Source organism: Tiliqua scincoides, chromosome 5, assembly GCF_035046505.1.
Source record: "Tiliqua scincoides isolate rTilSci1 chromosome 5, rTilSci1.hap2, whole genome shotgun sequence".
Taxonomy (NCBI): Eukaryota; Metazoa; Chordata; class Lepidosauria; order Squamata; family Scincidae; genus Tiliqua; species Tiliqua scincoides.
The window spans coordinates 88627085-88646326 of record NC_089825.1 but is presented as its reverse complement, the minus strand read 5'-3'; the positions used below and the strand labels follow the sequence as shown (position 1 = coordinate 88646326).

The 19242-nt window shown below is 44.2% G+C and overlaps 2 protein-coding genes across 3 annotated transcripts; both read left to right on the top strand.

Annotated features, from left to right (window-relative positions):
• Positions 1 to 7180: 7180 nt before the first annotated feature.
• On the top strand, positions 7181 to 8721 carry HOXB8 (homeobox B8). 2 transcript variants are annotated; one of them, XM_066628450.1, is made up of 2 exons: positions 7181 to 7607; positions 8414 to 8721. In XM_066628450.1, the coding sequence occupies exons 1-2, from the start codon at positions 7181 to 7183 to the stop codon at positions 8719 to 8721; spliced, it is 735 nt and encodes a 244-aa protein (XP_066484547.1). The 2 variants fall into 2 exon arrangements, with proteins under 2 accessions (XP_066484547.1, XP_066484548.1); XM_066628451.1 differs by having other exon boundaries at positions 7187 to 7607; positions 8417 to 8721.
• Positions 8722 to 11937: 3216 nt separating this feature from the next.
• Positions 11938 to 16631, top strand: HOXB7 (homeobox B7). Its single transcript, XM_066626800.1, has 2 exons — positions 11938 to 12337; positions 16378 to 16631. Exons 1-2 carry the CDS (start codon positions 11938 to 11940, stop codon positions 16629 to 16631), a joined length of 654 nt encoding a protein of 217 aa, XP_066482897.1.
• Positions 16632 to 19242: the final 2611 nt, after the last annotated feature.

The following is a 19242-nucleotide window of genomic DNA, read 5'->3' as shown; positions in this document are numbered from 1 at the left end:
TGCATTTATTTACTTGTGGGAGTCCCAAATGAATCTCAGAACCAACAGAAACTTGGAGCATCTGTGAAAAAAATTGCCCTGAACCCTTTTCAAGTGTAACCTTCATGTTTTGTAAAGTAAACCCTCTCCATAAATGTACTCCTACCCTCGCTCACTTTAGTCATAGTCTCATCCCTAGAATCTATTAGTGAAGACAATGTGGTTTTTTTAAAACCACATTTTTGCTAAAGCATGGATTAATAAGAGAAAGTAGTTGTCTTCCTTAGAGAAAATTCTGTCTTGAGAGAGAGAGAGAGAGAGAGAGAATAAGTTTTAAAAAAACCCTCTATTATTCCTTCCATTCCATAAGGTCAAAATGTATTTTTCACAGTTGTTTAATGCCTCAGAATAAAAATCGATTCTGGAAGGGGAACCCCTACCTATATCTCATTGTGTTATACTGCTTCTTGTAGGACTTCAGAAATATCTGCGATGGTGTTCGCGTCTTCTTTAGTGGCTCTTTAGAATGCATTATAAATATTTTTTGTGGAGGGGGGGGTCCCAGTTCGTTTTGGAAAAGAATGTAAATTAGAGAAGATGATAATCTGATTTCCGTGTACTTCCTTTGCTTCCTTGTTAAGCTGGGTGCACTTTGAAACCCATTCAGCAAAACAGAAATAAAAGTGGTTCTCTGTCTTTTCCTTTGTGGTGAAAGGAGTCCTTATTATTATTAAGTGGACGAAGGATGAATGAACGAGTGAGTGAATGTTGTGTTTAAGCACTGCAATTGGAGTGAAGGCTACACAGAATCCAAGGATGGTCAGGAGAACTGAAACGTCCTTCCCCACTTCCTACAAGGGCGCAGATCCAGATTCCCCCAGCTTGCATCTTTAGGACAAAAGAATAAACCTAATAGTTATTTCTTTTGAACCTCTAATAAAGCTATCTTGTGATTCTGCTTCCAAAAATTCCCTTGGACTTCAAAGCGAACCTTGACATATTGGAAAAGAATATTCATGTGTATTTATTTATTCGTTTATTTTCAATTGCCAATCTTCAGACTTCAAGCCAGTATGCAAGGAGAACAACCATGATTTTCTTCAACATTAACTTTGCAAAATAAAACTGGAGCAATTTCTTTCTTTCTTTCTTTCTTTCTTTCTTTCTTTCTTTCTTTCTTTCTTTCTTTCTTTCTTTCTTTCTTTCTTTCTTTCAAGGATAAGACAAGAAACTTTCTTTTTTGTGTCACTCTGGTAAAAGAGAGAAAGGTGAACCTTTTGAACCTTATTGGAGGAGAAGTAGAAGGAACCTTGTTTTGTGTGTGTGTGTGTGTGTGTGTGTGTGTGTGTGTGTGTGTGAGCGAGAGAGAGAGAGAGAGAGAGAGAGAGAGAGAGAGAGAGAGAGAGAGAGAGAGAGAGAGAGAGAATGTGTGTGTATGAGAGAGAGAAAACTCCAGCGCAGTAGGCTGCAATAAAAGAATATGACCGCCATAAAACTTTATAGGGTATAAATTTCTGAAGGTTAAGGAACTAAGCAACTGTAAAGCAAACAAGAATAGAAAACTTTCAGAAGCTCCTAAATTACTAGAACGTCTTGAGAAAGGAGCTGGGGGAGGGTGGGAGATCCAGGAGGAAGAGGTGGGAATCCAACGAGTAGGCAGGCATTTCTTTCACCCATCACCCAGATACAAGAAACCCTTTTCTTTAAAGAGTGTGTTTTTTAAAAAAAGGAGGAGGAGGAGGAGAAACCTTGTGTAAATTTATCTTCCTCTGGTGGATTCTGTGAAAATCCAGCGTTCTGGATTGCTTCACCCATTGTCTAGCGCCTCTTATCACTTCCAAGCTGCCAGCATCCTGGATCATAAACTCACAGTAACAACCCCCCACACACCCACACATGCAGAAACACACACACAACACCAGATATCGAGCAGCACACACCCAAAGTTCTGGCGAGACGTCTGGGTTTGGGAAGGGGTTCTGCCCTCTTTTTAAGCTATTTACAAGCCCAGCTTTCCTCTGCCAGGGCAGAATGCTTCAATTGTCTAGTCCCGGGTTTGCAAACAATGGTGGCTCTTCAACAGAGCTCAGCCCCAGCCTTTCTCTTTTTATGGCCATGAAAACGACCGGATGGGAAGCGGAGCCTTCGAGCAACTGGACAGACTTCTGAGACTGGGAGAGAGGCAATCTTCTCTTCCCCAACCCAATTATAGAGTGGACCTAATAATTTTATAAACGATGCTTTAAGGCACCCACGCACACGCACGCAGGGGGAAAGAGAGACCTACGAAAGCCCCAAATCTTCCTGACCCATCTTTGTTTATTGCCAATACGTGTTCTTTTTAAGGGCGTCTTACTCTGAATGGTCGGAAGATGGCGCTGTTACTCCACTTTAGAAATCGAAACAGGCGGCCTTCTTCGCTTTCTTTCGCCACTTGAGTCCGCAAACACCTTGATTTCATTAGGAACAATACACTGAATTGTGGCTCGAAACCATTGAGAATAAATCCCGCGACATAAAATATTGGGTTAATTATGGAGGTCTCGCCGTTTCCTTCTTCCCTCTCGTTTTTGAAAACCTCCAGATTTATTGCCTTTGAACATTCAAACCCAAGGAAGTTTCAACACTTGGTCCATCAATGAGGAGGGAAGTTCTCCTGCGGAAAAAAAGCTTGGAAATGATGGAGATGTCTGGTGTGGAAGAGGGTTTCTTCAACGGAAGAGTTCCCCTTGGTTTTCAACCTTGGTACCTAGTGTCAAGATGAGTGTTTGTGTTTAGCAAGCAAACAACCGCTCGTTTAATAGCACGGCATTACAGCCTTAGGAATGTCTTCTCGCTCCTCTCCTTAAGTGGTGGACTATTAAAAGATTTGCCTGACCCTTTCCAAAAATCTAGAAATAATTTTGCTAGAGAAAGGAAAGGATGGATCACAGCTTGTATGGAAAAGGCCCCGAGTTGTTTAACATCCTTTGGTAGAGATGGGTTGTAGAGGATTATATAATGTAAACAATTTAAAGGAATAATACTTGAGTGTTTCTAAATACTTCAATATCTTGGAGGACGGTTGAACCTTTGCTTTTCTTAATGCGATCACCCAGCTTTTGGTTAACCTTGGTGAAGCTCCCTCCACCCACATCTTTCTGTGTGCAATGATGTCTGTAAATATATCAGTAAAACGGGTTGGGAGGAGAGTTCAAAGTGAATAAAAAATAGAGATAAAATGAACCCAAGATAAAAAGAGATAAAATGAACCCGATGTGATCCTTGGAAAAGGTTCCTTTGCTCCAAGAGGCATGAACCCCTGACAACTTTGCTCCCAGAAATTCGCTCTTTCAATCACTTTTGTTCTGGTTTATTTTGGGGTTTTTAAAAATCTCTTTCCAAATGATAATCAAAAGACATTATTTAAAATGAAATGCCACACCTGTTAAGAGAAAAATCACATCTGGAGAAAAGGGAAGATTGGGAACAGAAGCTCGATTTAATGAAGGACTCTGTCCAAAGTTTACAAACTCTTGTGGAAATGTTTGGAGTAAGATACCTTCCAAGGGTGGAATTCAGTACGAATTGTGTTGTTAAAGGACACAAAACCTGTTTTGGAACAGATTCGAAGAGAAGAACTGAAGGAGAAACTGAAGGAGAAATCCCTCAGCTCAGAGTCAGATCACCAATTCCACCCAAAAAAGCAAATTTCAGCAACTCAACACTGCACAGAAATTGTAGTATTTTAATGGTGTGTGCAAATTAATAGAAAAACACAACACAATACAACACAATTCACATGGGCACGGGCACACACACACACACCCCTCATGGAGCTATGAAGTAATGAGAAGTTTCAGTTAACCAAGTGATGTATTTTTTGGGAAGATTTGCTAATAAATCTTTCCTCCACTGGGTATTTGTAAATTATGTTTCCACTTTCTCTCCCAGTTTTCGACTCCTTTATAATGGAAACATTTTCCTTTCATCAGAGGCCCCTAGTACAGTAATGCCAATGATTTAATGTCAGTGGCTGATTCTTGATCCGTTGGTGGCATTTAGCCGGCACATCATGCATTGAAACTCTTACTGCACTAGGCAAAAATCTTAACTTCCAAGACAACTTCGCCTTCCTCTTCTCCTGTCTGCTGCTTTTCATGCGTGTGTCACACACACAACCAGTACAGTAGTAGACACAGGACGGTTTCTGTGTGTGCATATTTCTAGATCAATAATCATATATGTACATGCCACACCTGTAAATTAAACATGCTAACATTAAAGTGTTCCTATTTTTTTTTTAAAGTGTCATAAATTCTATCCTAATGGAAAAGTGGTGCTAACAAATTTCCATAAACTCAGACACTTGAGTGGCTACTCAGTGATATAGGGAAAAAAAAAATCATCACTGGCTGAAAGACTCTAAAACAAGAAAATTTAAATCGTTTTAAGATAGCCGAGGGGTGCGATGATACTCAGGTTCTGTTTCGTTCTGCTATTTGGTGAAATTTGTTGGTAATAATGACCATTTTTTTTCAAAAAAAAACAAAAAAAAAACCCCAATTTCTTCTGCTTAGTAGGTAGTAAAAGAGGTTATAAAAATAAAACATTAACATCCTTTTTAAAAGGGAAAAGCTCCCATTTAAGGCATCATAAGCCACTAAAATACGTTTAATTGTGTTGGAGAAAAGTATCTGAAGTCAGATAAATTCGTCTTTTACAAAAATAAAACAAAAATTGCTCTTACTTTAATAGAAAGGAGCTTGGGGACGCTTTAAGATCTTCCTTCCTTCTCTCCTTCCTTCCTTAGTTAAGCCATAAGACCAGAGTTGCAAGTTACTCTTTCAAGTGATACAGTTTTAACGTTCTGATTAAAGGATCGGATATTTTCGATTTTTATATCTATTTTTAGGAGACCCCCTCCGTTCCAAAGCTGCTGAGATCACCTTTTAATCCGCCTTTGGGGTGTAAACAGAAATATGGCTGCTGGGGTGATTGGGGTGTGCGGAGTGCCTGGCCATTTAGATGGACCCAGGGCCAGTAAAAGTGTAGGTCCACATGCCCAAGAACAGTCTTTTCAGTTCAATTTTATTGCAGAAGGGGGGGAAGCTTCTGAGAATCCTGGTTTGGGTGCGTGTGATGACGATGATTAGGACTGAGGGTACCTTTTGGGGGGGGGGAAGCTACCAAGTATTATGATTTGAAGAGACCTTTCTGTAAGAGTTGCTGACTGCGTTAAAGGGTTCCTAGAATTTACCCCCTGTGTGCTCAAATCGAGGAAAATTGCCGAGTTGGCGTGTTAAAAGCTGGAGGCAACTTCAAGAAACGTCAGGAAAATAGAAAGCCCCCATACCTTCTCTCCCCCCCCCCCCAGCCTTAGCCTTAGCTCTAAGATTCACGGACAAACCACCATCACCACCTTTCAACCTCATTCCTGTGTTAAGAAGAGCCTTGTGATACGAAGTTTGCTGGGAGTGGGCGATGGTGGTGCTGGGAATGGGAGGACTGGAAGCCTCGGTTCATAAGAACCATCAGCGTTGGTATTTTGGAGGAGAGGAGAGATACCTCGCATCTTCTCCTCTGTGGAAGGGAAAAAGGAAGGAGGAGGAGGAGGAGGAGGGAGAAGGGGAGGGGGGATGCCAGAGAGCCGAAAAGTCAATGTTATATATGAAAAACTATAATCATTTTAATTCAGTATTGACACCCCAACATCTTGCGATAATGGAGTTGAGGCGCCAATCGAAGCCTGGCTTTTTATGGCAGTGGAGGAAAGGACTCGTAAAAACCCTTTAACAGCTTTTTATGTAGTGCGATATAACCAGCAAGAACATCTCCGGGTGTGTGTGTGTGTGTGTGTGTGTGTGTGTGTGTGTGTGTGTGTGTGTTATTTATTTATTTATTTATTTTTGTTGTTGTTTTTTATGGCGCTTTATAGTTTGTTAAACAGTTTACGGTCCCCCCCTTCTTTTCGAGGTGGGGAGGCCCCACGCGCGTTACAAATGGCCCATTCCTTCCTTTTCGGAGCTGATAGTTAAACCTTTATCAATAATAAGGAAATTGATCATTAAAATGTTAAATCTGACTACCTCGTTTGTTTTAAAATATGTCGGAGGCGACGGGACGCCGTACGATTTGATAACTCGGTATTAAAATACCAATTACATTTATAGGAGGCTTTTAGAAAAAAACGGGTAGCAATTAAATCCGGCCTCTTTTTACAGTTTTCCAAAGCAACCCTGACATTTTCCAAAGGCTAAAACTGCCTCGTTAAAAGAAAGGGGGAGAAAAAGAATAAATAAAAAATTAAAATTAAAAAAAAAGAAAAAAGAAAAAAGAAATTAACGAGGGGAGCAGAGCCTCTCTTTAATTTTTCAACCCTCCCCAAATATCAATCTTTTGGGTGGGCTTAGGTAGATGATTTGTTGTGAGGCGAGAGATATCTCATTAACGTAGATAGTTTAGCATATTTAATCTCTATATTTACCCCACCCCACTCCCCCTCGCTCTCTTGTGCTCTCCCCCTCTCCCTCTCTCTCCCTCTCTCTCTCGCTGGCTCTAGCTCTCCCCCACTCTCTCTCTCTCTCTCTCTCTCTCTCTCTCTCTCTCTCTCTCTCTCTCTCTCTCTTTCCTCCTCCGTCTCACTCTCCTTTCTGCTCGCAGGCTGTTCAGAGTCCGTGTGGAGTACGTGGAAACCAATAGGATGAGGGGTCCGTAATAGATGCAAATGATCCTGAAAAGACACGGCAAAATATGAACAAACTCATTTGCTCCGAAGTAAATCACGGAAAACTGTTTATGAACTGGCACCTCTCCTTGGAAATGTAAAAACGAGAACTCTTTTTTTTTTTTTTAGCACCGGTTTTTTTTTTTTTTTCAGGGGGGGTTGAAGAGGAAGAAGAAGGAGGAGGAGGAGGAAAAAAGAAGAAAAAGGAGAAGAGAGACATACAGACAGAGAGACAGAGAAAGAATAATAACAATAACAAGAACAGCAGCCACAATAAAAACAAACATCAGGAAGAATCCGGGACCAACCATGCACGGTGGGCAAGAGTTTTGACCCAATCCTCGGGATTTTTTAAAATCTATGTATCTCTGTATATATTGCTGGAAGCCCCCAAGACTCCTGGGTCAGCAGCATCTCCTGGCTTGCGTCTGATCCGGTGGCTCGCGCAGGATCCCCCGCTCGCCCTGCTCCTCTCTCTGCGCTCCAGTCCCTCCTATGACCATGAGCTCCTACTTCGTCAACTCCCTCTTCTCCAAGTACAAAACCGGGGACTCCCTGCGCCCCAACTTCTACGACTGCGGGTTCGCCCAGGAGCTGGGAGGGAGACCGACGGTGGTGTACGGGCCGAGCACGGGGGGCACCTTCCAGCACCCCACGCAGATCCAGGAGTTCTACCACGGGGCGTCGTCTCTCTCCAGCTCCCCTTACCAACAGAACCCCTGCGCCGTGGCGTGCCACGGGGACCCCGGCAACTTCTACGGCTACGACCCCTTGCAGAGGCAGAGCCTCTTCGGCGCCCAGGAGTCCGACCTGGTGCAGTATCCGGACTGCAAGCTCGCCTCCACCGGCCTGGGAGAGGACGCGGACAACTCCGAGCAGAGCCCGTCTCCCACGCAGCTCTTCCCCTGGATGAGACCGCAAGGTGAGGAGGCATCTCGGAAGGGGCCGGCCGCCCAGCCACCGCGGAAGGCATTTCCTGAACCCATAAAACAAGCTCGCCCTCCTTTCTCCCACTATCTGTCCCCCCTCCCTCCCCCCACCTCCAGTGACTTTTTACTGTTTTATGAGCCTCAACTTTTGCACCTCTCGATGGCTTTATCGCTTAATTGCCCTGAAAGGAACCCTTTTTCTTCTGAATGGGGAGAAGTGGACTTCTCCCCCCCCCCTTTCAGACGTGAGAAGCTTCCCCCTAAAGTTTATGGTACTTTTACAACCTCCGAGACCCTCTTTTTGTGTCTCTCCTTAACCTCCTCCTCCTTTCCAACCCCCCCCCCCGCCCGCTGTAGTTTACTATCTTTTAACCCTCTGGAGCGATGGGAGCATGAGATGGTGGTGGCATTTGGAGACACTGGGGGAGCGGGGGGTGGGGTCTCTTGCAAGACCACGAAAATGGGAAGGAGAAAATAATTTTTGCAGGGAAATGACAGGCTGGGGTGGGGGGTGGGGAGTGTTGCGAGCCATATTTCCTCCCAAGAAAGTCAGGTTGTATTGCGCGCGGAGGGGATTCAGTACATATGTGGTCCTCTTCTCCCTTCCCTCCCTCCACCCTTCCCTAGATAATTGCCCTCCCCTTTGTAACACTATAGAAGGGCAGTTCCGTCCCTGCCTTTGTGTGAGTGTGGATGTCCCTCCTCTCTCTCTCTCTCCCCCCCGTCCCCTACGCCGTTTTATGTGTCTCCTCAACCTCATTCTCTCTCTCCCTCTCACCTCCCTTTCGCAACCCCCCAGCAGCCGCTGGACGGAGGAGAGGCAGGCAGACGTACAGCCGCTACCAGACCCTGGAGCTGGAGAAGGAGTTCCTTTTCAATCCTTACCTGACCCGCAAGCGGAGGATCGAGGTGTCGCACGCCCTGGGACTGACCGAGAGGCAAGTGAAAATTTGGTTTCAGAACAGGAGGATGAAGTGGAAAAAGGAGAACAACAAAGATAAGTTTCCGAGCAGCAAATGCGAACAGGAAGAGTTGGAGAAGCAGAAAATGGAAAGGGCGCAGGAGGTGGAAGAGGGCGGAGAAGCACAGACGGGGGACAAGAAGTAGGAGCTGCAAGACTGGACAGGCGAGCCCCAGAAAGCCCCTCGTCTCTCCATTAATGCCAGTTAATGGGAGAGGTGGGGAGGGGGAGAATAAACAGTACTTGGGGGAGGGGGACGCTCCCCTTCCATGGCTGTCAAACAATGTAGCTGTGAGCGTCTTCTTCTCCTGATTGTCCTTTGATACATACAATGAACTATATATATATTTAAAAAACAGAGAGATCTTGAGGTCTTTTTAGCCTTGTTGTTCTTTTCCGTTTTCTTGACAGTTAAGAATTAGTGATAGTGTAATGCAATAGCTTCTGTTAACCATGACTGTGAGAATAATGATTTCTGTCTCTGTCCTCCTCTTCCTTTACTTCTCTCTCTCTCTCTCTCTCTCTCTCCCCCAGTTCCTGTCCCTTTCCCCCCTCTCTCCCCCTCTCTCCAACTGGAGTGAGGGACACACTCAGTGCTGTAGAAATCATGTGAAAAATATATACTGCACTTTGGAAGAGACTCTCTCTCTCTCTCTCTCTCTCTCTCTCTCTCTCTCTCTCTCTCTGATATAGCAAATATGTGAAAATGATACATAGTGCACTTTTAAAACCAATCCCCTTTCCTTCCTTCCTTCCTCCTTTCCTCCCTCGCTCCCTCCCCCTCCCTCTTCTCCTCTTGTTGTGGTTAAATTCTTCTGGAGGTAGCTCTGAAAAACACACACCCCCAACAACATGAAACTGCCTATTTATGCTGTAGTTGTCTCCTTTCAAAATTATGTTCTCCCTTCTTTTTTGTGTCCCGTTTTGCTTGGTTTATATGTTTGTCTTCTTAAGTGTCTTCTTAAGTAAAAAAAAAAAAGGGGGCGAGGAAAAAAAAAACAAAGCTCTCTCTCTCTCTCTCTCTCTCTCTCTCTCTCTCTCTCTCTCTCTCTCTCTCTCTCTCTCTCTTTAGTTAGCATGCACTCAGTGGAAGAAGTTGTAAAAAGTGTTTTCTTTTTCCCCCTGAGTTTTTTCTTTTTTGTTCTTTTCCCCCTTAGGTTTACTGTGAAACACAAAAGAGAATGTATACTGTATACGTGAATTACTTTATGGGGAGGGCGGGGAACTAATGCTATATTTTGTTGTTCTTCCTTCACTTTGTTCCTATTGTCGACGCTGAAAACGGCGGAAGAAAGGAGTTCCAATAAAGTTTACAAGCCACAATTTCCCCCGTGACATTGTGCTTTCTTCACCTCCCCCCCCCTTAAAAATTTCCTCTGGGACGACTTGGAGAGAAGAGTTTCAGACAAACAAGCCCCCAAAACAACCATCCAGGAGCTCAGTACCGCCATCAGAGGAAAGCTTGGAGGAGACACGAGAAGCTCAGGACTGGTGGTGCAAGTGCACCTGAAGTGGAGGGGAGGGAAGCACGGCAGGGAGAGGGGACTGGTCTATGAGAAAGTGCAGTTAAGATCGCCTCTCCAAGGCCTCCCCTTAGGAGGCTGGATGGACTTTGTCACTTAAAAAAAAAAAAAAATTAATTGGTCTAACAAGAAATAAAAGCCAAAGCCCAGGCAGGGTCACCATCACTACTTGGTGATATGGAGTTACCCAGCTTTGACTTCGAAACGAGAACGTGCCCGCGGGCGCGCGCCTGTGTTTGGTCACTCTTGAATTCCAGACCAGCTGAATTCCATACAAGCCTCTCCCCCCCCCCCCACCTTTTCCCTCTCCTGGTCTCTCGGAGTCTGTGGCACATGGTCAGTTTTGCTGCCCTCCACCCCCCCTCCCATAATGTACTTAACCATGATGTATACAGCCTTCCGTGCTTGCTTTTTTTTAAAGTTAACCTTGAAAAGAAGGACCTCTGCCAATCTCTTAACTGCAAGGCCATCTCTTTATTCTTATTTGTCATGGAGGTTTTTGATAAGTTTCATCGAAACGTGTGCTTTTCCATCTCTCTCTCGCTCTCTCTCCCCCCCACCCCCCTTTCTTTTTGGAAGCCTTCCCTGCTTCCCCAGCAGAAAGCAGAGTAACCAGCTGGTCACATTTTCCTCCTCATTGTAATTGAGTCCAGCAGAAGAGCTGACACGCTTAAATAGAGATCTGTTGTAATCTTTCCTGCTCTTCTCCCCCCCCCCCCGCCTTCCGCCACCAGGAAAAAAAAAAAAAAAAGCCAAGCCAGCTCCAAGAAGACCCAACGCCTGTGGCGGTGGAATAAATTACAGATTGAGAACTGAATGACATTGGGATGGGGCGAGATCGGAGGAGGAAGTGGGGGATGGAGAGAGAGAGAGAGTCAAATAAAGAAGCACTGAGGTCGGCTGTGGGGGTTTAGTGGGGGGGGGGGTCCACCCTTTTGGGGAGGGAATGATGCCAGAAGCATGATGAAACCCGCCTTGAGGAGCCCGGATAGGGCGGGCTATATGCCTACCCTGCAGTGACTCCCCTCAGTCATGGGTAGGTTGGTGAATGGATGGATGGATGGAGGTCTGGTCGTGACCAGTCAAGGATTCCATGGAATCCGCGTCTTCTCCTTCTCCAAAGAGACGCTGGACCTGGTCCAGCCGGAAGTTCTCGTGCGCAACACCCGCACACACACCCCAAAGGAAGAGGCGCTGCGCAGGCTGTCATTCATTGCAGCCCAAAGAGAACTTCTGGCTGGATTCTGCCAGCAGTTTTGGCAGCACTCAAGTGAGTTCCTCCTTTCCAGAATTCTTCTCTCCATCCCTCTCCCGTTCCTCCCTCCTCTTCCTCCATTCCACGTTCCTTTCTCCTGCCCTCCCTTCTTCAGGACACCCATCTTCTTGCTACCCCTTTCTGTTCTTCTCTCTCCCACCCATTCTCCTTCTCCTGCCAGTCTTACTTGGGGGAAACCGAGGGCAGGGTGGCTCCTTGCCTGGTGCGCACATCTCCCCTCCTCCCCCGCCCCTCATCTGGGGAGCTTTGGCATCCCAGCATCAATAATGCATCGTATTTGATAAATCCCAAGCAGGACTCCATCCCTAGTGTTTGCTTCCCCCCTTTTCCATATTACGGGGGGGGGGCGGACGGCCGTGGGGAGGGGGGAGAGGTGGAGGGGAGGGAGGAAGCCAGGAGGCCATTGGCAGGCTCCGGCTCACGTGGCCCGGAGTCACATGGCCACAGGGAGGAAAAAGGGGGTCCTTTTTGGTGTAAATCTGGAGTCTAATTCCGTAATATATCACGGTCCCTCGTAAAACCGACACTAAAACGTCCCGGCCTACAAATCACCCGGCCAGATTATGAGTTCATTGTATTATGCGAATGCTCTCTTTTCCAAATATCAGGCTGCAAACGCCGTTTTCCCCTCCGGAGTGTTCCCCGAGCAAACTTCGTGCGCCTTCGCCTCCAATGCCCCGCGCGCCGGCTATGGCTCCGGCTCCACGGCCTCCTTCGCCGCCTCCATGCCCGGGCTGTACCCCAACGGGGGGGGCATGCACCCCCAGAGCCCGGCCGTGTACTCCGGCGGCTACGCGGGCCTGGAGAGCGGCTCCTTCAACATGCACTGCTCGCCCTTCGAGCAGAACCTCTCCGTGATGTGTCCGGCAGACGCCTCCAAGCCCAAGGGCGAGCAGAGGGACGCGGCGGCCGAGCTGCGGCACGACGGCAACCTGCGCATTTACCCCTGGATGCGGAGCACAGGTGAGTCTCCGGGGGGAGGGAGGGCGGGGGAGAGGAGCCCGGGGGAGAAGGCGAGGGCTCGCGCAGGGGAGGGGGAGCTGTTTTGGTGGAGGGGGGAGAAGGGGGTGCTTCTGAACTCCTTCTGTGACGTTTGCCTCCAAATGAATCTCTGTGTGTGTGTGTGTGTGTGTGTGTCTTTCTCTCTCCCCCTCCCCCCTCCCCCTCTCACTCTCTCTCTGAGAGAAACCACCCGCCAAATAAATAAATAAATAAATAAATAAATAAATAAATATTTATTAGTGCTGCTGCTGGTTTCCTCTACGCAAAAGACAGGGTGTCTTGGGAAGGCAGAGCTATGCATGGGGGGGGGGAGTTTGTGGGGGGGGATGGGGGTGGGACACAAGAAGGGAGTCCTGCCCCAGTCCCCTCACATTGCTTGCCCTCTCAACAAATTTCAGCCCCACCAACTTGGAAGGAAGTTCTACACTGAGATTCGGCTCAGGATGTTGGGGTGTGTGTGTTGTGTGTTGGCTGTAACAAGCGACCATGAAGTGGTTTCGTAAGACCAGAGCCAGGACGCAGGAAGGCCGAAAGAGAAAGGGGTCGGAAAAGCCTTTGAGTCTGTTCTTGTTGGGGCTGCTATAGAAGAGATTGTGTGTGTGAATTCCGTAAACCACCGTTGAATCAACGACGTTTCTTCGGAACTGGAATTTCACGTCAATATCTCGCACGTCTCTTCCCCCCAATCTTCGTCAGAACCCAAAACCGATTCCACACGTAACTGAGAGCCCAAGCCTATGCATGTCTACTTGGAAGTAAGACCCATTGCAGTCAATGGAACTTACTTCCAGGTAAGTGTGGATAGGACTGCAGCCTAAATCCCCAGCAGACTTCTGAAAAAGAACCTCGGAAGGGGAGTCGAGTGGTCAGAGGCCAAGGGAATCAATATCGGTCCACCTGACCTGTGTTCAGAATTTGCGTGTTGACTTCAGAAGTACAAAAGTGTACGAGAGACTGTTTACATTTGTGACAATGGTGAGTTGCCTTAGAATTTTGTAGCAGCAGGACAAATGCAGCGGGCGTGTTATTATACCCAACCAACACTCACCTCAAACTGTCTGTGTCCGCTCTGTCCTGCCACGAACCAACTTTGTAATCTATCCTCTATCTGCCCATGGTCTGCTGTTGCTATGATCACAACCATGGTAATATATATGCTTATTCTTTGGATTGACCAAGGCATCAGAAGCAACACTGTACAAAACAGGAGGGGTAGCCGCTCAAAAAGGCCCAAACCTACTTTCTCCTGTTAGATGCCATGAACGTCTTGAACCAGAATTTCCATCTTCTCGTGAGAGATTCTAAAAATTGTCTGGTTTGGTATAACTCGTGATCTCCATCCCAATATGCTTCAGAAAACCAAATACTGTTAACAGGTCCCTTAGAACAGCACGTTAACAACCAGAGTTAACCATACCATGTGCAAGCTTTCCAGTTACACAGAACACTTCATCACCTTTGATCTTAGGGAAAGCAAATTACAGGGGGAAATACAACTTTGCTTGTTTGAGTAGACATATATTCTCTCCTCCCTTCATTGATATGAAAGGTATAGGTGTAGGAAGATTGAACAGACTTTTCAAGGAACAATGGATATATTTAGTATTTTTATTTTTCTGCCAGGTTGATAGGGTATGGATGCCCTGCTATTGATAGAGCTCTTGATCACCATTTCAAGCATAAGAGGATAACCCCCTTCTCCCAAGCTGGTAACAAGCCAGTGTAGGGGATCGGAAAATGGAGTGGCCTCTGAAAAACAAAACAAAAACAACACACTGTCACAACACCCCCCCTCAAACATATTGAAGTCTGCTATGACTGCATGTTCAAAGGCTAAATCTTTATGCGAAGAAGCGCAATTCAATTTGTGGGGCATTTGCATCATGCCTTGTCTATCAGAGGACTGAGATTGTCTTGGCAGGAACTCTGTCACCTGTCCTATCTCTCCTCAACCCTATTCACTGTTTCTGTAGTTTGCCAGTTAATCTGATGTGATAAAAGAGTTACCTTTAAACATATGTATATTTATAGCCTAACAACTTTTTAGGACATCTTGTGGGGGAAGAGATGGAGGGTAAAAGCACAAAATTCCAGTTCACCTCTTCGTGTAAATTTCAAGAGAACAGAAAGAGGAATGGGGGATGGGGGAGGTGAGGCATAGCAAGCCATGGTTCTTGAAGTTCTGATCTAATGGGTTTCTGATTGCTGGATCCATAAACGGTGGTTTACAACTGGTATATATGAAACCCAATTTTGAGAGGGAGGGATCGAGGTAGCTCACAATCGCCTCCTTCCTTCCAACTTATTCTGAAACACCGGCTGCTAGTGGCGGGGCAAAGTGGCGGGTGGGAGGGTTATTTGGGAAGATTTCGGGAGGGCTGAGTGTAGTCTGGAGACGACACTCATGACAAACTGTGTCTTCCTTGCCAGTTCTCAGCTCTTAATTCGACCTTAAATCCAGCTAGGAGGTTTCTTTTCTTTTTTTCTTTATTCTAACCCCCCCCCCTCTTCTTTTCATCTTTCTTGTCTGCTGGTCGGCTGGATTTGGGAGATTTCGTTGGCGAAAGGAGAATGTGTCTTGGTTCCCTCATTCAAAAGAGGTTTATGGCTCTGCCTTCAACAGATTTTACAACCCGCATTCCACAGACATCTTATTTTTCCCCCCTTTAGAGCCAGGCTGACTTTTCCACTGTTCCTTTCTTCAGCAGAAGACCATCACCGCCCCCTCCACCCTAAACCCCCTTTGTTTTGTAGTAAACAGCAAACACACTAAAATCTCCTAGAATGTATCAGATGAAGGGTATAGACTCGCTTTCCAAGTTCAGAAGCTGAAAAAACACCATTTATCCCCTCCAAGGAGGAACACGGGTCTCTTACTGGATTATATCCAGAATTGGACTCCAAGAAATGACAGGAAAAATTGATTTCTGGTTTGAAGCCAGATTCTTTGGACTCCCGGGTAAATAGTTGTGGTCAACGACATGACTTTTGCTTTGAAGAATTCCCCAGCCTGGGGTCCACCTTCCAAATTCCCGCATGAAAAAGACCCAAAGGACCTTTTTTTTTTCCTAGCCACTGAAAAATCAAAACATACCCACGCCGACAGGAATAGGAAGGAAGTCACATTACCCACAAGTTAACGTTACCATTACGTTCAAGATGTAAGGACTAGGAGGTTGAAGTAACTGCCCAGATGTGAAAATGATTTCTTGTCATGCAAACCAGTCCATTTGAGGCTGCCCAAATAAAGCTTAAATCATGACATTTTAAGAGAAGACAAATTAACCCATCTTGTATATTTAGCAGGACGCACCACACACACACTTCTCTAGGAATATTTTGGAAGGGGGGGGCAGAAGAAATATATTGTAAGGCAAAGGATATATATCCTTACCTTATATATAATATAATATAATATAATATAATATAATATAATATAATATAATATAATATAATATAATAACTTGGTGAAGTACTAGTATATATAACAAATATATATTTAAATTTTTATATATATATAAATTACATGGTGAAGTACTAGGTCCGCAATCCACTCATTCCTTAATCCTGTGCTCACTTGTTGGAAAGTCTGTCCCATTGGACTTACTTCCGAGTAAACATGTGTAGGTTCTGGATACACAGCTGGTCACATAGCAACTTTTCATGTTTTCATGGAGGAAACTATTTGATAAAATAACTGAAAAATTCAGTTTCATGGCGAAGGAATTGCAGTAAAGATTGCTTACTCTCCTTCGTTCCTTCCTTCCTTCTTTCCTTCCTTCATTCCTTCCACATTTTGTTTATTCAAATCTTGCTTACAGGAAATGCATCCCCCCCTTTTTTTTTCCTAAAAGGCACCTTGTTAAAACAAGAGATTTGATTTTATGTGGGGAGACTTTTATATGAGCAGTGAGTTCAGACCATGTCAATAGGAAATAAAATGCAAGCCCAAGAAAGCAACCCAAAGAAACTCATGGGCTTCTCATTTCTTGTTGCTGCAGGGACGGACAGAAAGAGAGGCCGCCAGACCTACACCAGGTACCAGACGCTGGAACTGGAGAAAGAATTCCATTACAATCGCTACTTGACCCGAAGACGGCGCATTGAGATCGCCCACGCTTTGTGTCTGACAGAGAGACAGATCAAAATCTGGTTCCAGAACAGGAGGATGAAGTGGAAAAAAGAAAATAAACCCGCAGGCCCAGGCTCAAACAGCCAGGAAAAGCCAGATGCGGAAGAAGATGAAGAAGAGTGAAGGAAAAAGAAGGGGGAAGGGGAAAGAGTGAGAGAGAGAGAGAGAGAAAGAGAGAGAGGAGAGAGAGAGAGAGAGAGATGGTTGCGAAGAAGGGTGGGTAAAAAAATAAACTGACTGTACTGTCCAGAAAGTTAAAAGCAAGAAATGGGAATTTAAAAAGTTCACAAGTAATGACTGTACATTAAATAAGAAACAAAACATCCAAAACCAACTGACTGGATGGTCCCTTCTGTTTCTTGCCACTCGGAAAACTACCTATATTAACATTTCTCTCCTTGTTTGTTTGTTTTTTGTACCACAAAATGGATAATAAATCTACCTATTAAATGTCTTTTTAGAATCAAAGCTAGATAATGTTCTGTTTTTCTATGTGGGTCTTCATTTAGTCCAAGTATTTGTAAATCTTCATGTTTAAATAAAAAATTTCCTTCTGTGATTTTTTTTTTTAAATAAATGGTATACAACGTGAAAATGTGGACGTGGTTAGCACTTTTCCTTAGAAAAAAGGTGAACTCCATATGTATGAAGGGAACACAACGCTTAGTATAAGATGGTTGATGTACATAATTCTATGAGATTTCTGTATTCTCTTCCTCTCAGTAGATTTGTGCCTCTACGTCTGGTTACCAGTGCTGTTTTTTGTTTGCTTGGGTTTTTTTTGCTTGATTATTTTTATTGGTGTATATTTTTACATGTTCGACAATGGACATCTTCCTTATTGCCGTCACTAGAGAAATTGAAATTAATATTGTGCTGAGTAAAACTGATGTATATGATAGATAGCAAATAAATTAATAGTTGGCCAAGCCTTTTGATTTGTATTCTGTGATTACTATACGTAGAGAGAGGGAAAGAAGAATAATTAAAAATAACCTTACTGAATAGACTGTGTCCAGTCGTTTTTTGTTCCTCTTCATTTTGCTGTACAAGTCCTGTAGTTTCGTTCAGGTCACTTTCGTTTTCCACTTCTCCTCCACAGGAGAAGTTGCAGCTGAATTCTGCCTAGGTTCTCTGTGGGCCTCGAGTGTCAATTTCTGGATTAAAAAAAGAAAAATAGGACTTTCCCTCTTGCAAGCCGTCTCTTTGTCTTGCTCCACTTTCCTTCAATGCTATCGCTACAGTAATATATATATATATTTGTTATATTAGTTACTGAAAAAAAATACACACAAGCACACATATCCCTACAAACTGGGAAGTGAAAGAGAATATGTGCTGGTGTCCGTACACACATTCATAAAACTAGAGGATGACAATATGTAGATAACCTCAGATTTCTGTGCAATTTATTTACAATATGAACCACTTAGGGATCTTTTGTTGTTGAAAAGCCGTATATAAATATGTACTACAACAACAGTAAAGTCAATAACACCTACCTCTGTGCTAAAATGTAATAATAATAATAGTAATAATAATAGAAGAAGAAGAAGAGAATCTAAGAAAATACATATGGATCATGCCATATTTGAGGTTTAATCATGCACCAGAATCATTCCACTTTGATCATTTGGGCCTCAAAAAGATACAAGGAAAGTGAGGGCCACAATAATAGTACAAAATACCTAATAATGATAACAGGAACTTGAGGCTCCTTCAGAGGGGGTTTTGCAGCAGCTTTGGATTTTGGTCTGGCTTTGTTTGTTTTACTGTAAAGAACATCAGTTGGATTACAGCCAAATAAAGCTTAACATCAAAATGGGTATTAAATAAATGGGTGCTCCTAAACTCGGAAAAATAAGGCAGACAAAACAATCTAAACTCATTTTAGACTTTTAAAAAAACTGTGCAGTTTCACAGGTTTAAGTGGTTGGGTTTTTCCTTAGTTGTGGGGTTTAACAGTTATGAAATTAACCTATGAGGTTAATGCAAAATAGAATGGACAAAACTGGGTATAGAATTTATTTTTCTTAATTTCTTATTCTGCAAAACCAGATCTGAAATCTGAAATAAAAAATATTCATCCACTCTTTTGTTTTTTAATATTTCCAATAATGAGAAATTTTCAAAAGTCTGGCTGATAAAAGATTGGTAGTATATGCGGAGGATATATTTGGATCAGAAGATTCTGAATGAGCAAACCGTCCAAAGGAATATTTGGAAGCTGAGAGGAAGCTGCATTCTAACCCTGTGGCCTGTCTCTCTGCCTACCTCATACCTATAGACATACATATAGAGTGTCTTCATGTGCTGAGTGTGCGTGCCTGAATATGTGTGTACACTCACCACACAATATTCATATAATAGAAGAATTGGGGCTGGCTTACTAGGTGTCTACATAGTTACACCTAGTTAGTTGTTGTAACTATGTACACCTACATAGTTACGCCCACGCCCACGCACGTACTCTGTGTGTGTATGCGCCTGTGTGCTTCATTGTTTCTCTGTGTTTTTGCGCAAAGCCCATGTGTAGGGATTACGCTGTGGCATTTCCCCCTCCCTTTAAAACAGATCAAATCTTTAAAAAAAAACCAAAAACTTAGAAGTAGTGGAAATCCACATTTGCCACCCCTAGTAGAGCGGATTAGCTCGGAAAAGGCAGCAACTGAATTCTAGAACAGCGGTGAAGTCAACTTAACCCCATTTTGCTGCATTGGACCACAACTATTGT

Excerpts from the sequence above, each read along its gene's own strand:
- HOXB8 (XM_066628450.1), top strand. The coding sequence starts at position 7,181 with ATGACCATGAGCTCCTACTTCGTCAACTCCCTCTTCTCCAAGTACAAA. Across the intron at positions 7,608-8,413 it reads CCCCTGGATGAGACCGCAAG|CAGCCGCTGGACGGAGGAGA; the intron begins GTGAGGAGGCAT and ends GCAACCCCCCAG.
- HOXB7 (XM_066626800.1), top strand. The coding sequence starts at position 11,938 with ATGAGTTCATTGTATTATGCGAATGCTCTCTTTTCCAAATATCAGGCT. Across the intron at positions 12,338-16,377 it reads CCCCTGGATGCGGAGCACAG|GGACGGACAGAAAGAGAGGC; the intron begins GTGAGTCTCCGG and ends TTGTTGCTGCAG.